The 13,577-nt window shown below is 39.6% G+C and overlaps 1 protein-coding gene across 6 annotated transcripts in view; it reads left to right on the plus strand.

Annotated features, from left to right (window-relative positions):
- The window catches only part of ddr2a (discoidin domain receptor tyrosine kinase 2a), a 31,587-nt gene that overhangs the window by 3,695 nt on the left and 14,315 nt on the right, over positions 1–13,577 (plus strand). For all 6 annotated transcript variants that reach the window (XM_040052672.1, XM_040052668.1, XM_040052671.1 and 3 more), the window contains exon 2: positions 10,247–10,360. In XM_040052672.1, coding sequence (XP_039908606.1) covers positions 10,279–10,360 — 82 coding nt within the window. In that variant the 5' untranslated portion in view covers positions 10,247–10,278. The remainder of the gene's footprint in view (positions 1–10,246; positions 10,361–13,577) is intronic.

Here is a 13,577-nt window from a genome sequence, read left to right on the forward strand (position 1 = left end):
TACATAGTGTATTGGTGGGACAACCGCCTTACGCAGCCTTTAAGCCATCATGTCAGCAAGCAGTACGTAGACAGGATCCAGACAGTTTTTCTGTGTAGATTTTCAATCATCTGAATAACGGTAATGGACCGAAAAGCGATCTGGTTGCCTTATGCTTTGAACCACTTACTCCAGCTCTGTGGAGTTTGACTACTGGCTTTTTTTAAATAGAGAAATTTCTGCGAAGCTTAAAACAAAGTGAAATATGACAGTATGTCACAAAGCTGCGTGTGATATGGTGTTTCTTCTACAGCGCTTTGTGACTGCTGTTCCAGGATAACAATAAATAAATAAATAAAGCAGCTTTGTGACTCAGTAATAAAGAAAAAAACAAAAAAGACGCCTCGACACAAGATGTGACACGTAATATTTCCCCTGCACAGCTTTTTAAAGGAAATAAACAACACGAAGGCAACAAAAGACAGACTGTTTATGTGAAAAGATCCGGCAGAGGTTGTCTCCAACCAGTGAAGCAGTGAAGGACCTTTGCTTTTCAGCTTTGGGTTTCACGTTACTGTAAAACTATTGCTTAGGAAGCGGAATCTTGTATTCATCCACAGTATCGCAGAGCAGCATTTAAAGTCTGCCGTGTCACATTTGCATATGTGGTGTAAGATATCCCACATTTAAGCATGTAACTAAGGACTTCTCCCCACATGTCACAACATTTTATGTGGACAATAGAGGATTGTTTTCCGTGGCGTTTTTCCTTTCCAGTCACAATAATTTAATTGTGTGTGTGTGTGTGTGTGTATGGGCCTTCTTCCATGCATGTCCCTGCTCCTCATTCTAAGATTTTACGGCTGTGTGTTTACATGGCTCCACCTGGGTCTGGTTGTGAAATACAATTCGGATTCCATACTTTTCCATAAAAATATCTGTGATTCTATATTACAGCCTTAAGGGAGAAACAAGAGGATATAATAGAAAGCACATGTGGATGGTTATGGTGCATAGCATACGGGTGCACTGAATAGCAATCAGACCTGTGCACATAAACACACTCACACTAGTACATATGCTCTATGCAGGGCGTGGCTCTCGGTGCAAAAGTGCTTCTTATTATCTTATTACCAATTTGGTACTCACGCTCATAATTTTTCTACCACGTGTCCTGGCATTAACACAGAAAACAAAAATGAGGGGAAAATAATAGAGAAGAAAAATAATGGTTGACTTTTAAGCATTTTCTTATTTTCTGCCTTATGTATTTACTCATATTAAATCTGACCAAAGTTAATAATAGATAATGAGATCAGCATGTGTGTAAGTAATCCTTATGAGCCCAAATCTTGGGCTTCAGACTTCAGTCTACTATTGATACCAGTTGATACCATTTGAACAATAGAAGTGCTTTAAAGACAGGCTCCATTACATTCCAGGTCTCCAACAAAACCCAGTTTAAAAATACAAGGTAGCTAATAGATGTGTTTTATTGTTTTATTCATAAGATCAAAATGATTTAGTGGCCATTAAAATGTGTTCAGATTTGGCAAACTGATAACGATTCATCTCATAAATCAAGACATGCCACTTTGCCGTAAATTAGTGGGCTTGGTATTAGCATAAGATTACGCTCCATCCTTCCTGTGCTTCTTAAATCAAGAGCCTTTGTGCAGTCAGTCGGGACAAGGGGCGATATCTAGGAAGCAGAGTAAAATATGAGCAAATGGAAAAGCAAGAATTGAGCAGTGACATTATAATGTGTTTACCCTGGAAATTAACCTGTCATGCAGTTATTTTTATTTTCTAAAAGCACTGTAGTTAAATTTCATATTTTAATCAACGTGAAGTCATACAGTTTGACAGAAATTATGGCCTGTGTTTTAGCGTTGTGATTATAAAACAGAAGATATAATTTTCTAAGTGCCTCCCTAGCCTCAGGCCTTTGTGCTTTCCTTCACCCCCTCCTCTTCTGTCTGGCCACTGATATTGGCAGGACAGTTTTTGGTGCCTGGATGGTGAAATTCTCAGTCTTTCTCAACCGTGCCAGCCTCGCCTGGCTGCTTCCTGTCATGCGAGGGATCCTGTAAAACCTCAGATGTTGATGCTGCTGTGTGTTTGTGTTTGTATGTGAGAGAGGCAGGGAGTAGAGCCAGGTAAACCTGTGTGTTGACTTTACAGTTTTTCCCAGGCTGCAGGCCCTGGTGCACCAGTGTTACTCTGTGTGCTTTGCCCGTTACTCCCGAGCAAATTAAATTATTTACACAAACATATAAAGCCTGGGAAAACAAAATAAAATCCCTGTGCATTTTTTTTTTCTTTGGCAATGTGAGTGTTCTGCAGGAGGACTTTGCAATCAGTGCACGAGCGCCTGTGAGACTACTAAACCGGTGTGCCTTAATATTTAGGTTGAATAGTTATTCTTCTGAATTGTCCAGACTCATCAGTTTACCTCAAAGGTATTTAAGACGTCCTTCAGGTTAAAAAATGTGTGTGCTGTGCGTGTGTTTCTTTCTGCGGCCTTGTGGGTTTCTGAGTGGAATATCTGTCCTTCACCACTTCCTGAACTAGCCAAGAGAGACCTGATATCGACCCCAGAAACAGAAATTTGAGCAAACAGTTATTCCATTCAGGAACGTTCTGCTCCAGCTAGATAATAAACTTTGCTTGCTGCTGATCACCACTTGGTTTGTAACAACCTGTTTTCAATCAAAGGCTAGAGCCCTATCACAGAGGCTGAAAGTCATTATTTCTAAAACACATAATGTCTGTTCTAACATGCAATAACTCTGAATAGCTTTGGCCATAGATGTTGTCCTGAGTGGGGTCTAGCCTCTAGCATGTAAGATTTTGTGTAAAATGTAAAGTCAAAAACTCCCAGTGCGCGCAGGAACATTTAAAGCACGTTTTCTATCATATTTGAGTCTTGGTAAGACAGTATGTATAAATAGCTGTTATGCTGGACTGTATTGTAAGTCAAGAGGAAAATAACAATTCATTATTGGTGCTAAAGTATTGCATTTGAATCTGTTTTGAGGACATCCAGCTCTTTTGTGGATTCATTTGGTGTTGGAATAATCGGGAAAAAAATGGTTCCCGGCTGGAAAAAGTTCACCAAAACACCCCCTCAAGTTGGAACAACAACTTTTCCAAGTTCTGCACATGATTTGCCGAGTTCTTGACGTCATAAAAGCACACGCGGAGTATGAAAGGAAATGTTTTGTTGGCTATAGCAGCTTTTGGTCAATCGTGGAAATTCACATATTGCAGACCACTTTTATAGTATCATTTAATCTGTGGTGCTGTATTAGATTGTAACATTACTTGCCATCCATCTACACTGTCTGAGACTAGCTAGAAAGCTTATTATCAATGAATACATAAACAATTCAAGTAAAACTATTTTATTTATTATATGCAAGAAACAGTTTCTCATTGTAGCATCCATGTTATTTCCATTTTCTGACTTAAAGCACTTGAACACAACGTCAGAAGAATGACCTTCTGACTCTGGAAATTCATCCTCCTGGAGAACATGTGAACGCACAGCTCAGTAGGAATTTACTGCAAGTATCTACTTAGCTTAGCATAGGATAAACACTCAAGACTGGGGAGTCAAATAGCCTTTTTCTGGCCTGCTAGCACCCAATTTTCACACTTATAAAGACATCTATGCAAATAGAAAAACAGAACAAGTTAGATTAGATTAAGCTAATATAACCAGTGGCTGACAGCAGCTTTTTGTAAAGAGACACATAGGAGAAAAGTATTTATCGTCTAATCTAAGTCTTTGCAGGAAGGGAAAATAACATGTCTCCCAACATGTCAAAGTATTCTTTTCACCAGGAGGGCTAACTTATCGACCCACGAGGGGCTGAACATGTAAGCCTGGGTCTCAGCCGACCTGAGGGTGAGGCCCCTCGCGGTCACGATTTCCTGCACGGGGAATATGTATGTAAATTTAACTCTTGATGATGTGGAATTATAACAAGTTTCTTCATAAACAATCAGAGTTTCAAAATGACACTAATAATGACAGATGAGTTTAACCTCAGCTGAAAATCGGGTTCTTGCCTAATATTGTGACTGAAGATAGAGCACTCCATTATGACATTTAGCATATTATGTTTGCAGTCCCCTTGAAAAGGATAAGCGGAAGCGAATGGATGGATGGATGGATGTTTGCAGTCCTAGGGGAGGCACACAGATTTATTTAAAAGAAGAAATTTCCATGCTTTCTGTTTTTTATATGCTAAATAGTTATGTCTATGGCAGCATATGAAACCAGAAAAAAGGCCATCCTCAGGGACTCTTCATCCCACCGAAGGCTAAACATATTTCACTCAGGGAAAAAGGAAACTTTTGGAGTTGGAATACAGTAAATGAGGCCAATTTTCCTTTTGAGCTATTGCCTCGGCATTTATAACTTATAGTCTGGAGATACAGCTCGGTAAGGTGGAACTGATGTGAAACTCACCACTCTGTTATGTATCTTGTCACTCTTGACAATTATAAACTGGTGAAGTCATATATTTGACTTTTTTTCCTAACTTTTGTGGCTTCTTTGGACTATATTTTTACTATAGATTTGTATGCTTTTACAGAATAACTTGTAACAGGAAAGTTTCCCCGGACACATTGAAATGTGTCATGCCTGCTACTCTAAAGCCTTTTGTTTTGATTGCTTTATACACTTTCTGCTCAGGTTTATTTTTTGTTCTTTTTCTGAAAGCTTTTGGAAGTGTCCGCAGTTTATTTTCAGAAATGTGAACCTTGAGTGGGCCTTGCACCGGTATAGACTTTCCTGAAGGTTAGCTGTCTTAAAAGATAGGCGATCAGAGGTGTAGACTCTCTCATGTCCATGAATTTAAAACGTGAGGCGGCACACAGATACTTTGATATGCCTAAGTCAGCAATTTAACACGTTCAAAGTGAGAAAGTTATAAGGCAAGAAGGACCAGAAATACAGTACCAGACTACAAACTGTATATCAAAGATGTATGTTCCTTCCAAAAGTGTGAAAGTGTCTTAAACTTACCTTTTTGTGGCCATGTTGAGAAAATACACTGGATTATAGATCTAAGAAAAATGGCCCTAGACCTTCTTAAAAACATTTTAACAAGTTTAACACTTCATAATAATAATTTCCTAAGAAAACAGCCCCTAATAGGGTAAAAAGGTATATCCAAAAGCACACCTTTGTTTGTGGAGTCCACCTTGTGTTTGGTAAGGTGCATTATCCCTCAGTTTCCCAGTCAGACCCGCCTCTCAGTCGTCAGTGTGGTTACAACACCAAAATTGCAGCAAATTGGCAAAAATGATCACCCTAACACTTCATAACAGGATTTCATTAACTAATGGGTGATGTAATGGTGGCTACATCCATCTTTTACATATAACCGATCCCAAAGCGAGGCCTCTGGACATCACTTTAAGAACTACACCATGACAACAACCGTAAAACACGCTCGTTATAATTCATCTTGCTTTCCTTCTTCCTCGGAGCTCCGTTTATGAGTTGACATGTCCTCTATGGAATCATAGCCCTTTTTCATCCAACACCTCTTTTGTGCTTCCATCCTCACCTCGTTTCTCCCCTCCCGTGGCTCTCAGTCTCGCTGTTTACACTGGATTGCATGTTGTGAAAAATGCAGGCCAAATTTGGACCCGGTTTACCTGGGCGCCATCGTCACAGTAGAGAGCAGACTTTACCTCAGACCAGTGATATCCAAACCAAACTCTGCCTGCTAGTGTTGAAGGATTGTTTAATTAGCAGGAAAATGGCAGACATATCGTACCTGGAAGGGGACACTATTTCCATTTTCACCTCAGAGAATTTGAATCCCGTGTGTGCTCCAGCAGGCTGAATAACAAAGGGGCTGGAGGTTGTTCTGCATATGTACAGGTGGGGGTGTCTGTGTATACCCAGCTCTCCTAACTTTTTCCTGTGGTGTCTCTCAGGAGCTATCAGAATAAATTCACCTCTGAAGGGTTTGTGCAGCTGGTCTCCAGTTTCCCCGTCTTTTACTTCACCATTGCTACTTGTGTATTTCATCATGAAATGAGACAGCTAATTTTCTCTTTATGGAAAATGTTAAATATACATAATATGATGAATAATAGTACACTTTAAAATTACTCACCAATTATAGTTTAATCATATTACATGGTTTAGTAATAGTTTAATGAGATACTTTCTGTTTTTCTTTATTTTTTTCACATGAAAGTCTGAATTTTTTTCTTTGGAAGTGCAAAGGAAAAATCCCTGGAAAGGATACCTTTTGAAACGGAGATAGGATATGAATAAGTTTTTCCTGCCGTGTTCCTGTAAGAGGAGAGCGGAGAGAACTTTCCAGAAATGTGGACCTGTGCTGGGTTCTTAGCACTGTGGACTGATCTGATGTTACTATAACAGGGAATAAAAGCTGTTTTATTAATACAGGTATGGAAAACACAGCTGGAAGTTTGTGTAGTTGTATTCCGGGGAAGCAAACAACTCTTAAAAAACGGGTTTAATTTTTATAGATTAGACTTTATAGTTACATTTTTTTGCCTTCTAGATTTGAATTTGTCACAACATACGTAGTTTATCCAGGCTGCTGCTGAGCCGAGTCTTTTCACTCAGATTCCCGGTGTTCTTACTACAATTTGAGCTTTCACAGTAGTCTTTATTACCATATTAAGCACTTTCCAAACCTCTGCAATTAAATCTTAAAGTAAATTATGTCGAGATCTGTGGTTGTTCAACACTTTCTAACTTTCTGAAGGTCCGTGAATCGGGAATTAGGATCCGTCTGCTGTAAAAACAGAGCTGGGTTTTTATAACTGACTAAACAGTTATTTGATTATTTGTGATTCATTTTTGTTGTATCACATTCGCAGAGTAAAGATGTAATGAGTTTTAGGGGAAGTTCAGTTGTATCAAGTGAGTGATAAGGAAACTTATTGCCCAAATTCTCCAGAGCAGCAGAGTCCAAATGTATTTATTTTCAAATTGCAGTTTTGAAGCTGTTACTGATTAAACTTTGGAATATTTATATGAGGAAACCTTAAAAAAATGATGTTTAAAGCTGAGAAAAAGTTAAAAACTTTAATAAATAATAGGCCATACATTTTCCTCTGCTTATCCATTCAGGGTTGTGGTGGGACTGGAGTCTATCCTTGGTACATCAGGTACTCCTAGGTACACAAATGACTTGCACAGGTACACCCTGTGTCAGTCATTAGTCTTCTGAAAGGTTAACACAGAGATCTAGACAACCATGCATGCTCACATTCACACACAGAGCCAATTTAGAATCATCAGTTTACCTAACATGGATGTTTTTGAAGAAAACCCATGCAGACATGGAGCGAACATGCAAAATTCCAGCATCTTAAAGGGCCTCTCATCCCCATACAACAAACAAATGAAAGCTAGACATTTTACTTTTGGCAAGAGAATAAAAAGCCATTATTATCTAAAACATGTTTTTCTTGGTGTTGTTGTCATTTAAAGACATTTCAGACTCACTTTTTGTGTTTGTCAAATGTACCCCGCCTTTATTTGTGTAAAACCTGCAGGTTTTTCAAGTTTGTCTTTATCCACAGGAGTCATCTGTGATTACAGCGTGCTTTGCTCGCTTACTGAAAGTATATCTGATCATTAGTTTTAGAGATAGTGCTTTGGAGGTGTTTCAGAGGCTGGCCTTTTGATCTGTTGATTACAACTCAGGGGACCACCAATTATCAACAGGAGACATGGTCTGGGGATTCAGCCTCTCTGTGCTCAGTTTTGTCAGTCCACATATTTAAGTTTAGATCTATAGCGCTCCAGACTGTCTGATAGTTGGTGAGCAGTTATGTGAAATGTATGTTTGCACGCAAACACACTGGTATGCTCCTTTGAGAGTCTCCAAATGTATAACCAAAAGTCAGTTCTCCTCCCGGACATACAATACAGGCAGTCTTTACATAAATGTTCTCCAGCACATGGTAAACACATTTCTGACTGCCACATACACGCAAGCCATCAGGTGTTTGTGTTTCATTAGCTACGAAATGCCAAGAGGAATTAAGCTTAGCAAAAGCGTCTCAGTGGGAAATGGCTGTAACATGAAGCTGCAGGAAATAGCAGTAAGAAAAGCAATGAGATTATGTGTGAAGGTACAATGAAAGAGGCAAGTCAGGGTGTAATAAGTGTCACAACATGCACTGGGTGGACTCTCTGTTCTCTGTGCTCAAGCAATCAGAGAATTCATAACTAATGTACAACTAATGCTAAATCCAGCATTTTGATAGGATTTCGTTCTTAAATATAAGGCGCGATTCTAAACTTCTCGTAAAAAACAGTGTAAGCTCAGGGCTACAAAGCTATATTACACCTCCTGACCCAGTATGAACCTTCCAGATCCCTCAGGTCGTCTGGATCCGGTTTTTTATCAGTTCCCAGAGTCAGAACCAGACACGGAGAAGCTGCATTCAGCTTTTATGCTCCATATATCTGGAACAAACTCCCAGAAAGCCTCACATCAGCTGAAACGCTCAGTTTATTTAAATCCAGGTTGAAGACTCACCTATTCTTAGCAGCATTTGAATAAAACACCAAATCCACATTTTAAGCTTAAATTTCAAAACTTACATTTTAGCTACTGATTTTATCAACTGTTCTGATTTTATCTACTGTTTTTTTTTAATCAATTTTAAATCATGCTTTTTATTTGTTTTTGTTTTTTAATGTCTCTGTAAAGCACTTTGAATGACCTTGTTGTTGAATTGTGCTATATAAATAAACTTGCCTTGCCTTACACTCCTCATTTATCCTCAAAACTGAAAATACACTGTTTGATTTAGGTGACAGAGCTGAATGAAGGATGAAAAACACAGGAGGAGTGCTCACTATCTTTGAATTTATCTTATCGTTACCTGCACATTTAATGTCCAATCTGAGTGCACTTCTTGTTCCTGTGTGCGTCTTAGTCAGGTAATGTTTAGAAACACATGCTGCAGTGCAGGCGTATCTATAGACGGACAGATCCTGTACCGCATATATGTTTGATTTGGACAAACTGAAGTATCAGCAAATCTTGAAACAGATGACAGCAGATTGAACATGAAATAAAATGAACAGAGGCCTGCACTGTGGTGAAACTCTGTTTCATTGACCAGACTGCTGCTCCTTTTGTTATTTCAGTGGGAGAATGTCAGGAATATGTTGCTTTTGGCCCGAGACGAAGACCAGGAAATGTTCGATACAGACACACACACACACACACACACACACACTGTGATGTTTCTTTATGAAAATTCCCACAATGTTCTCTTAGTTTTGCTTTGCATCACGTGTGTTTTAGTTTAGATAACCTTGCTTTATTGATTTCCTCTACTACCAAACAGCTGAACAGCGTGTAGAGTATTCTACGCTGTAAAATGTTAAAGCAAAACTAGACTTCAGGTGTTAAGTTCTGATTTCTTCAAGCAGACACACGGTGATCAGGAATGTGCAAATTTAATGCGGAAACATAAGTGGAAGCTTTTGCTAATGCTGGCGAAGCTGTTCAGAGTTTTAATAGTCCCCTTTAAAAAGATCAAGCACGCTGGCATTTCACTGATCTCTTTCATCACTTTTTGCACTTTTACATTTGCACAGTCACAGCATTTGTAAATGTAATCTAAAAAGTGCTACAAATAAAGGCTGATTATGAATTGGATTTGGTGAGAAACTAGCTGAAACTAGGTGTTTCTCTCTGTTGTTGGATGGACTGGTCAGTTGGAGGCGGCTGGTTGGCTGTGCGGCCTTCCAGCTGAGGTCATGTCTGTGACTCAGTGCCTCGACGTCTCTTTCCCCCTCGCTTCATAATTTGTCCCTTCGTTTATTCGTTCCTCATTTCTTCCTATAATTAGTGTGCATTATGTAAAATCATAAAAAACCCCAACTTTAACTGAGACTATTTTGTCTTCTTTGGCTGAAATTTAAACATCCCTACAGTTAGATTTTAATAGCTCTTTCACAGAGCGATAAAGCTCTAAATAAAGGGAAATTCCAGTTTTCGGTGGCAGTTATTGTGTTTTTTATTGAGTGAAATAAAAACATGTTTCCAATTAAACTGCCATTTTCCTCTTATATATCTAAACAAATGTTTTGTTCCCATGAATACAGAGGAGTTAGTACAAAATGTAATCTGGTCATCCTGCAGGCACCAAAGAGTTCACAGTTTTATCCCCGAGTTTATGAAACTGTCTTTCAGGTGTTTGCATAACCCGCTGTTTCCATCTTGTCTTTCAGGTTGGAAGTCTGTCTCTTTGCACGTGTTTGGGATGAAGCACCTGTGGGACATTCACTTCCTCCTGCTCATCCTTGTCTATTTGTTAGGAGGCGTCACGTCGCAGGTCAACCCAGGTGTGTGCAAAATGAGATGACGTACTGTGTTGAGCTCCCATTTTTCTGTCCTTGGGTGTCTGAGGGTGTAATAAGGTCATATTCAAGAGTTTGTGAATACTATAAAACCACTTTTGTGAGTTTTGAGTAGGGATTTTTGGACTCAGTGCTGCAGCCCAACAGTCCAGACTGCAACTGATTCAGATTCTGGATAAGTGCTGCATTGTGGGAGCCATGTGGTCCTCTCTTTCTGGTTTGGCCTCTTTGATCCCAGCATGCACGCCTTTCTCCAGCTCTCTCTTCAATGTATGTGTGGTTTTTGTGATGTCAATGAAAAGGGACCAATAATTTTTTTTACAAGGAAATGGGGTAGCAACATTTAATGGGCAAAGATTGAGTCAAAAAGCAACCAAAGAGAGCTTTCTAGTTATTGTTGAAATTGTAGAAATGCAGCAGATATTTGCCAGTAAAAACCTCGAGCTGGCTACTGTTTATGATTTCAGTTTCAAAGCTTCTGTCATCAGGTTCAGTTTTCTTTATTGTTGAAAGAATAATGAATGACATATATGCCACAGTATTTCAGATCTAATAACAGTAATTAATAATGGTTTTGTCAGAAAAGTTCAAAACAGGGTTTACAGGTTATATCCCGACAGCTCTGCCAAGAAATGTTAAAAAAAAAAAAAAAAACAACAGTGGAAAAAAAAAGTGCCCCATCACTTCCACATCCTCCAGCCTTTCTACACCCCACTTCCACTTTCAAAATAAAACTTTCTTACATGATGTTCTGCAGCATTTTAAGACCGTAAACCCAATTTTATTTTGAGAAAGTATGAAAGTAAAAGCAAACATGAGGTCATGATGACAGGCCTGGGGGTTTTCTGCTCTCTCAAATGGACACTGCTGAAACAAAACTACAAACATTACATTTTTCAAACCCACCAAACCAAAGTATTTTTTTTAAGAAACACAACTTTTCTTTTTCCTTTTTTTAACAACAGCTGTTTTCTACATGTTTCTTTCTCATTCTCACCACTGAACTGCACAGGCAAACACAAATACTTACACAACCACATCACAGGTAAACGCACATTTGAACCTGACTCACTCTGGCACTCATTTATTCATCAATCCAAAGACAACAGAATAAATTCAGCCTGGTTGCAATTGAGATCAAAGGGTGTCAAGGAGTATAAGTAAAATAGTGCCTGCATGCTGTGGTTACTTTCAAGCATTTCCTTATACGTAGTTATTAATAGCTGCATTTCTGACCTGTATAGCCATATGTGAAAGCCTTTTCAGGATTCAGTACCAAAACCTTCAAACATGTCTTATGAGACATCTTCTCAATTACACGTTGAGTGTTTGACTCTGTTAAAGCTTCTCCCTCTTGTCTGTCTTCTTTCCTTGTTTTTGTGAGTGAGTGAATGCATGTGTGCGTGTTTGTGCGCCTGCTTGCATGCATATACCCGCATGCACACGCATGCTGTGATCCAGCTATCCCACTGGAGTCTGTGGCTAATGCATACCAGACATTCTGACAGCAGGAAAGTCCATTGAAATAGGCTCTGCCTTTCTCCCCACCATTTCTGTGTTTGTGTGTGTGTCTGTGGGGTGTGCAATTCCCAGTATCTGACCACTTATAAGTCAAGGAAAAGACTGTTTGTGTATCTGATCGTTGTCAGCGTTCAACAAGTTCACCATTTAAGACATTTGATCCCGTTTAAAATCTGATCCAAACCATTGTTTAAAGCATTCACCTCCGCTGTCACTGTCCTCCGCTAAAAACTCAAATCTCAACCTGCTGTAATAAACGGAAGCAGGACATATCCACCTATAATTCTGTCTAATGCTTTACTTGTGCTGCATTGAGAAGTGAGTCGTTTTTTTTACTGTGTGGAAATATTCACTGCTGAATTTAGTGGAGCTAAGATGCTGAGTGATGCCAACTTTCCCCTGTTTAAAATTCCCAAGCAATGGAGTTATACCATCCCTGTTTTTCCCATTTTAATCGTGAGTAGGCGAACTTTATTTCACTGTGGAGAGAGGAGGAGGGCGGGGAGGAAGTGTGGACACGAGCACAGGCCAGGGCAGAGCATCCAAATATTGGGCAGTACTATTATTGTGTGGGCTTCTTCTTTTGAGGATGTTTAAGTCTTGAATGAATGAATGCAGTCGAATTTGAGAGCTTATAAAAGTGAATTTCACTACAATAAGAATATAAATTATGTGAGGTGAAGAATTAACTAAATGCCAGTCTTTGCAAATTTGCTGCTGCAACCTTACTTAATGTCAAATATCAAGAAGCTTATAGTCAAATAACTTGGTTAATGGTTTATATTTACAGCCTGGATGCTAATGGTAAATGGCCTGTATTTGTATAGCGCTTTACTAGTCCTTAAGTACCCCTAAGTGCTTTGCACATCCAGTCATCCACCCATTCACACACATATTGGTGATGGCAAGCTACATTGTAGCCACAGCCACCCTGGGGCGCACTGACAGAGGCTGCCGGACACTGACGCCACCGGGCCCTCTGACCACCACCAGTAGGCAACGGGTGAAGTGTCTTGCCAAAGGACACAACGACCGAGACTGTCCAAGCCGGGGCTCGAACCGGCAACCTTCCGGTGCAAACTTCCACTAAAGCCCCAGTTTCTAATGTGTGTCCTTGGGGAAATTAATTTCCCACCATTGACCCAGAAGCTGCTAAAATGGTATGCACAGCAAACCTTTCATATCACATGCAATTTTTGATAGAAATATTGATTAATTCAACTTTAAAGCAACTGACTTAGGTGACTGACTTGAGCCATAACCATGTAAATTCCCATTTGTGGCCACAGTGGCTGCTATAAGTTTACATGGTCATGGTCTCGGAGATACAATAAAGCAGACAGCTTATTTATAGGCAATGAAACCAAAACATGACTGACACATAAGGGACAGGTATGTGAACATAAACTTTCATGACTGCGGTGTGTGTGTGTGTGTGTGTCTGTGCAGTCAGTGGTTGAACTGCAAAAGCTAAAGAACAAGTCTGCCTTTCAGTGCAGGGTGCGGTAAAAATCAAGAGGTGAGCGAGAGGTTTGGTCCATTGCTTCTTCATCTCTCTCTCTCTTTATTCCTCCACCACACAAGGCAAGTATTTTTCCACCTTTTTTCACGGGTGATATTTTTAGATAGCGCAGCTCAATGTGAAGCCTGCTGGGTTGTGGTGATGGTGGTGGTGGGTGTG

This window comes from Simochromis diagramma, unplaced genomic scaffold (assembly GCF_900408965.1).
Source record: "Simochromis diagramma unplaced genomic scaffold, fSimDia1.1 OVJJ01000419.1, whole genome shotgun sequence".
Lineage (NCBI taxonomy): Eukaryota > Metazoa > Chordata > Actinopteri > Cichliformes > Cichlidae > Simochromis > Simochromis diagramma.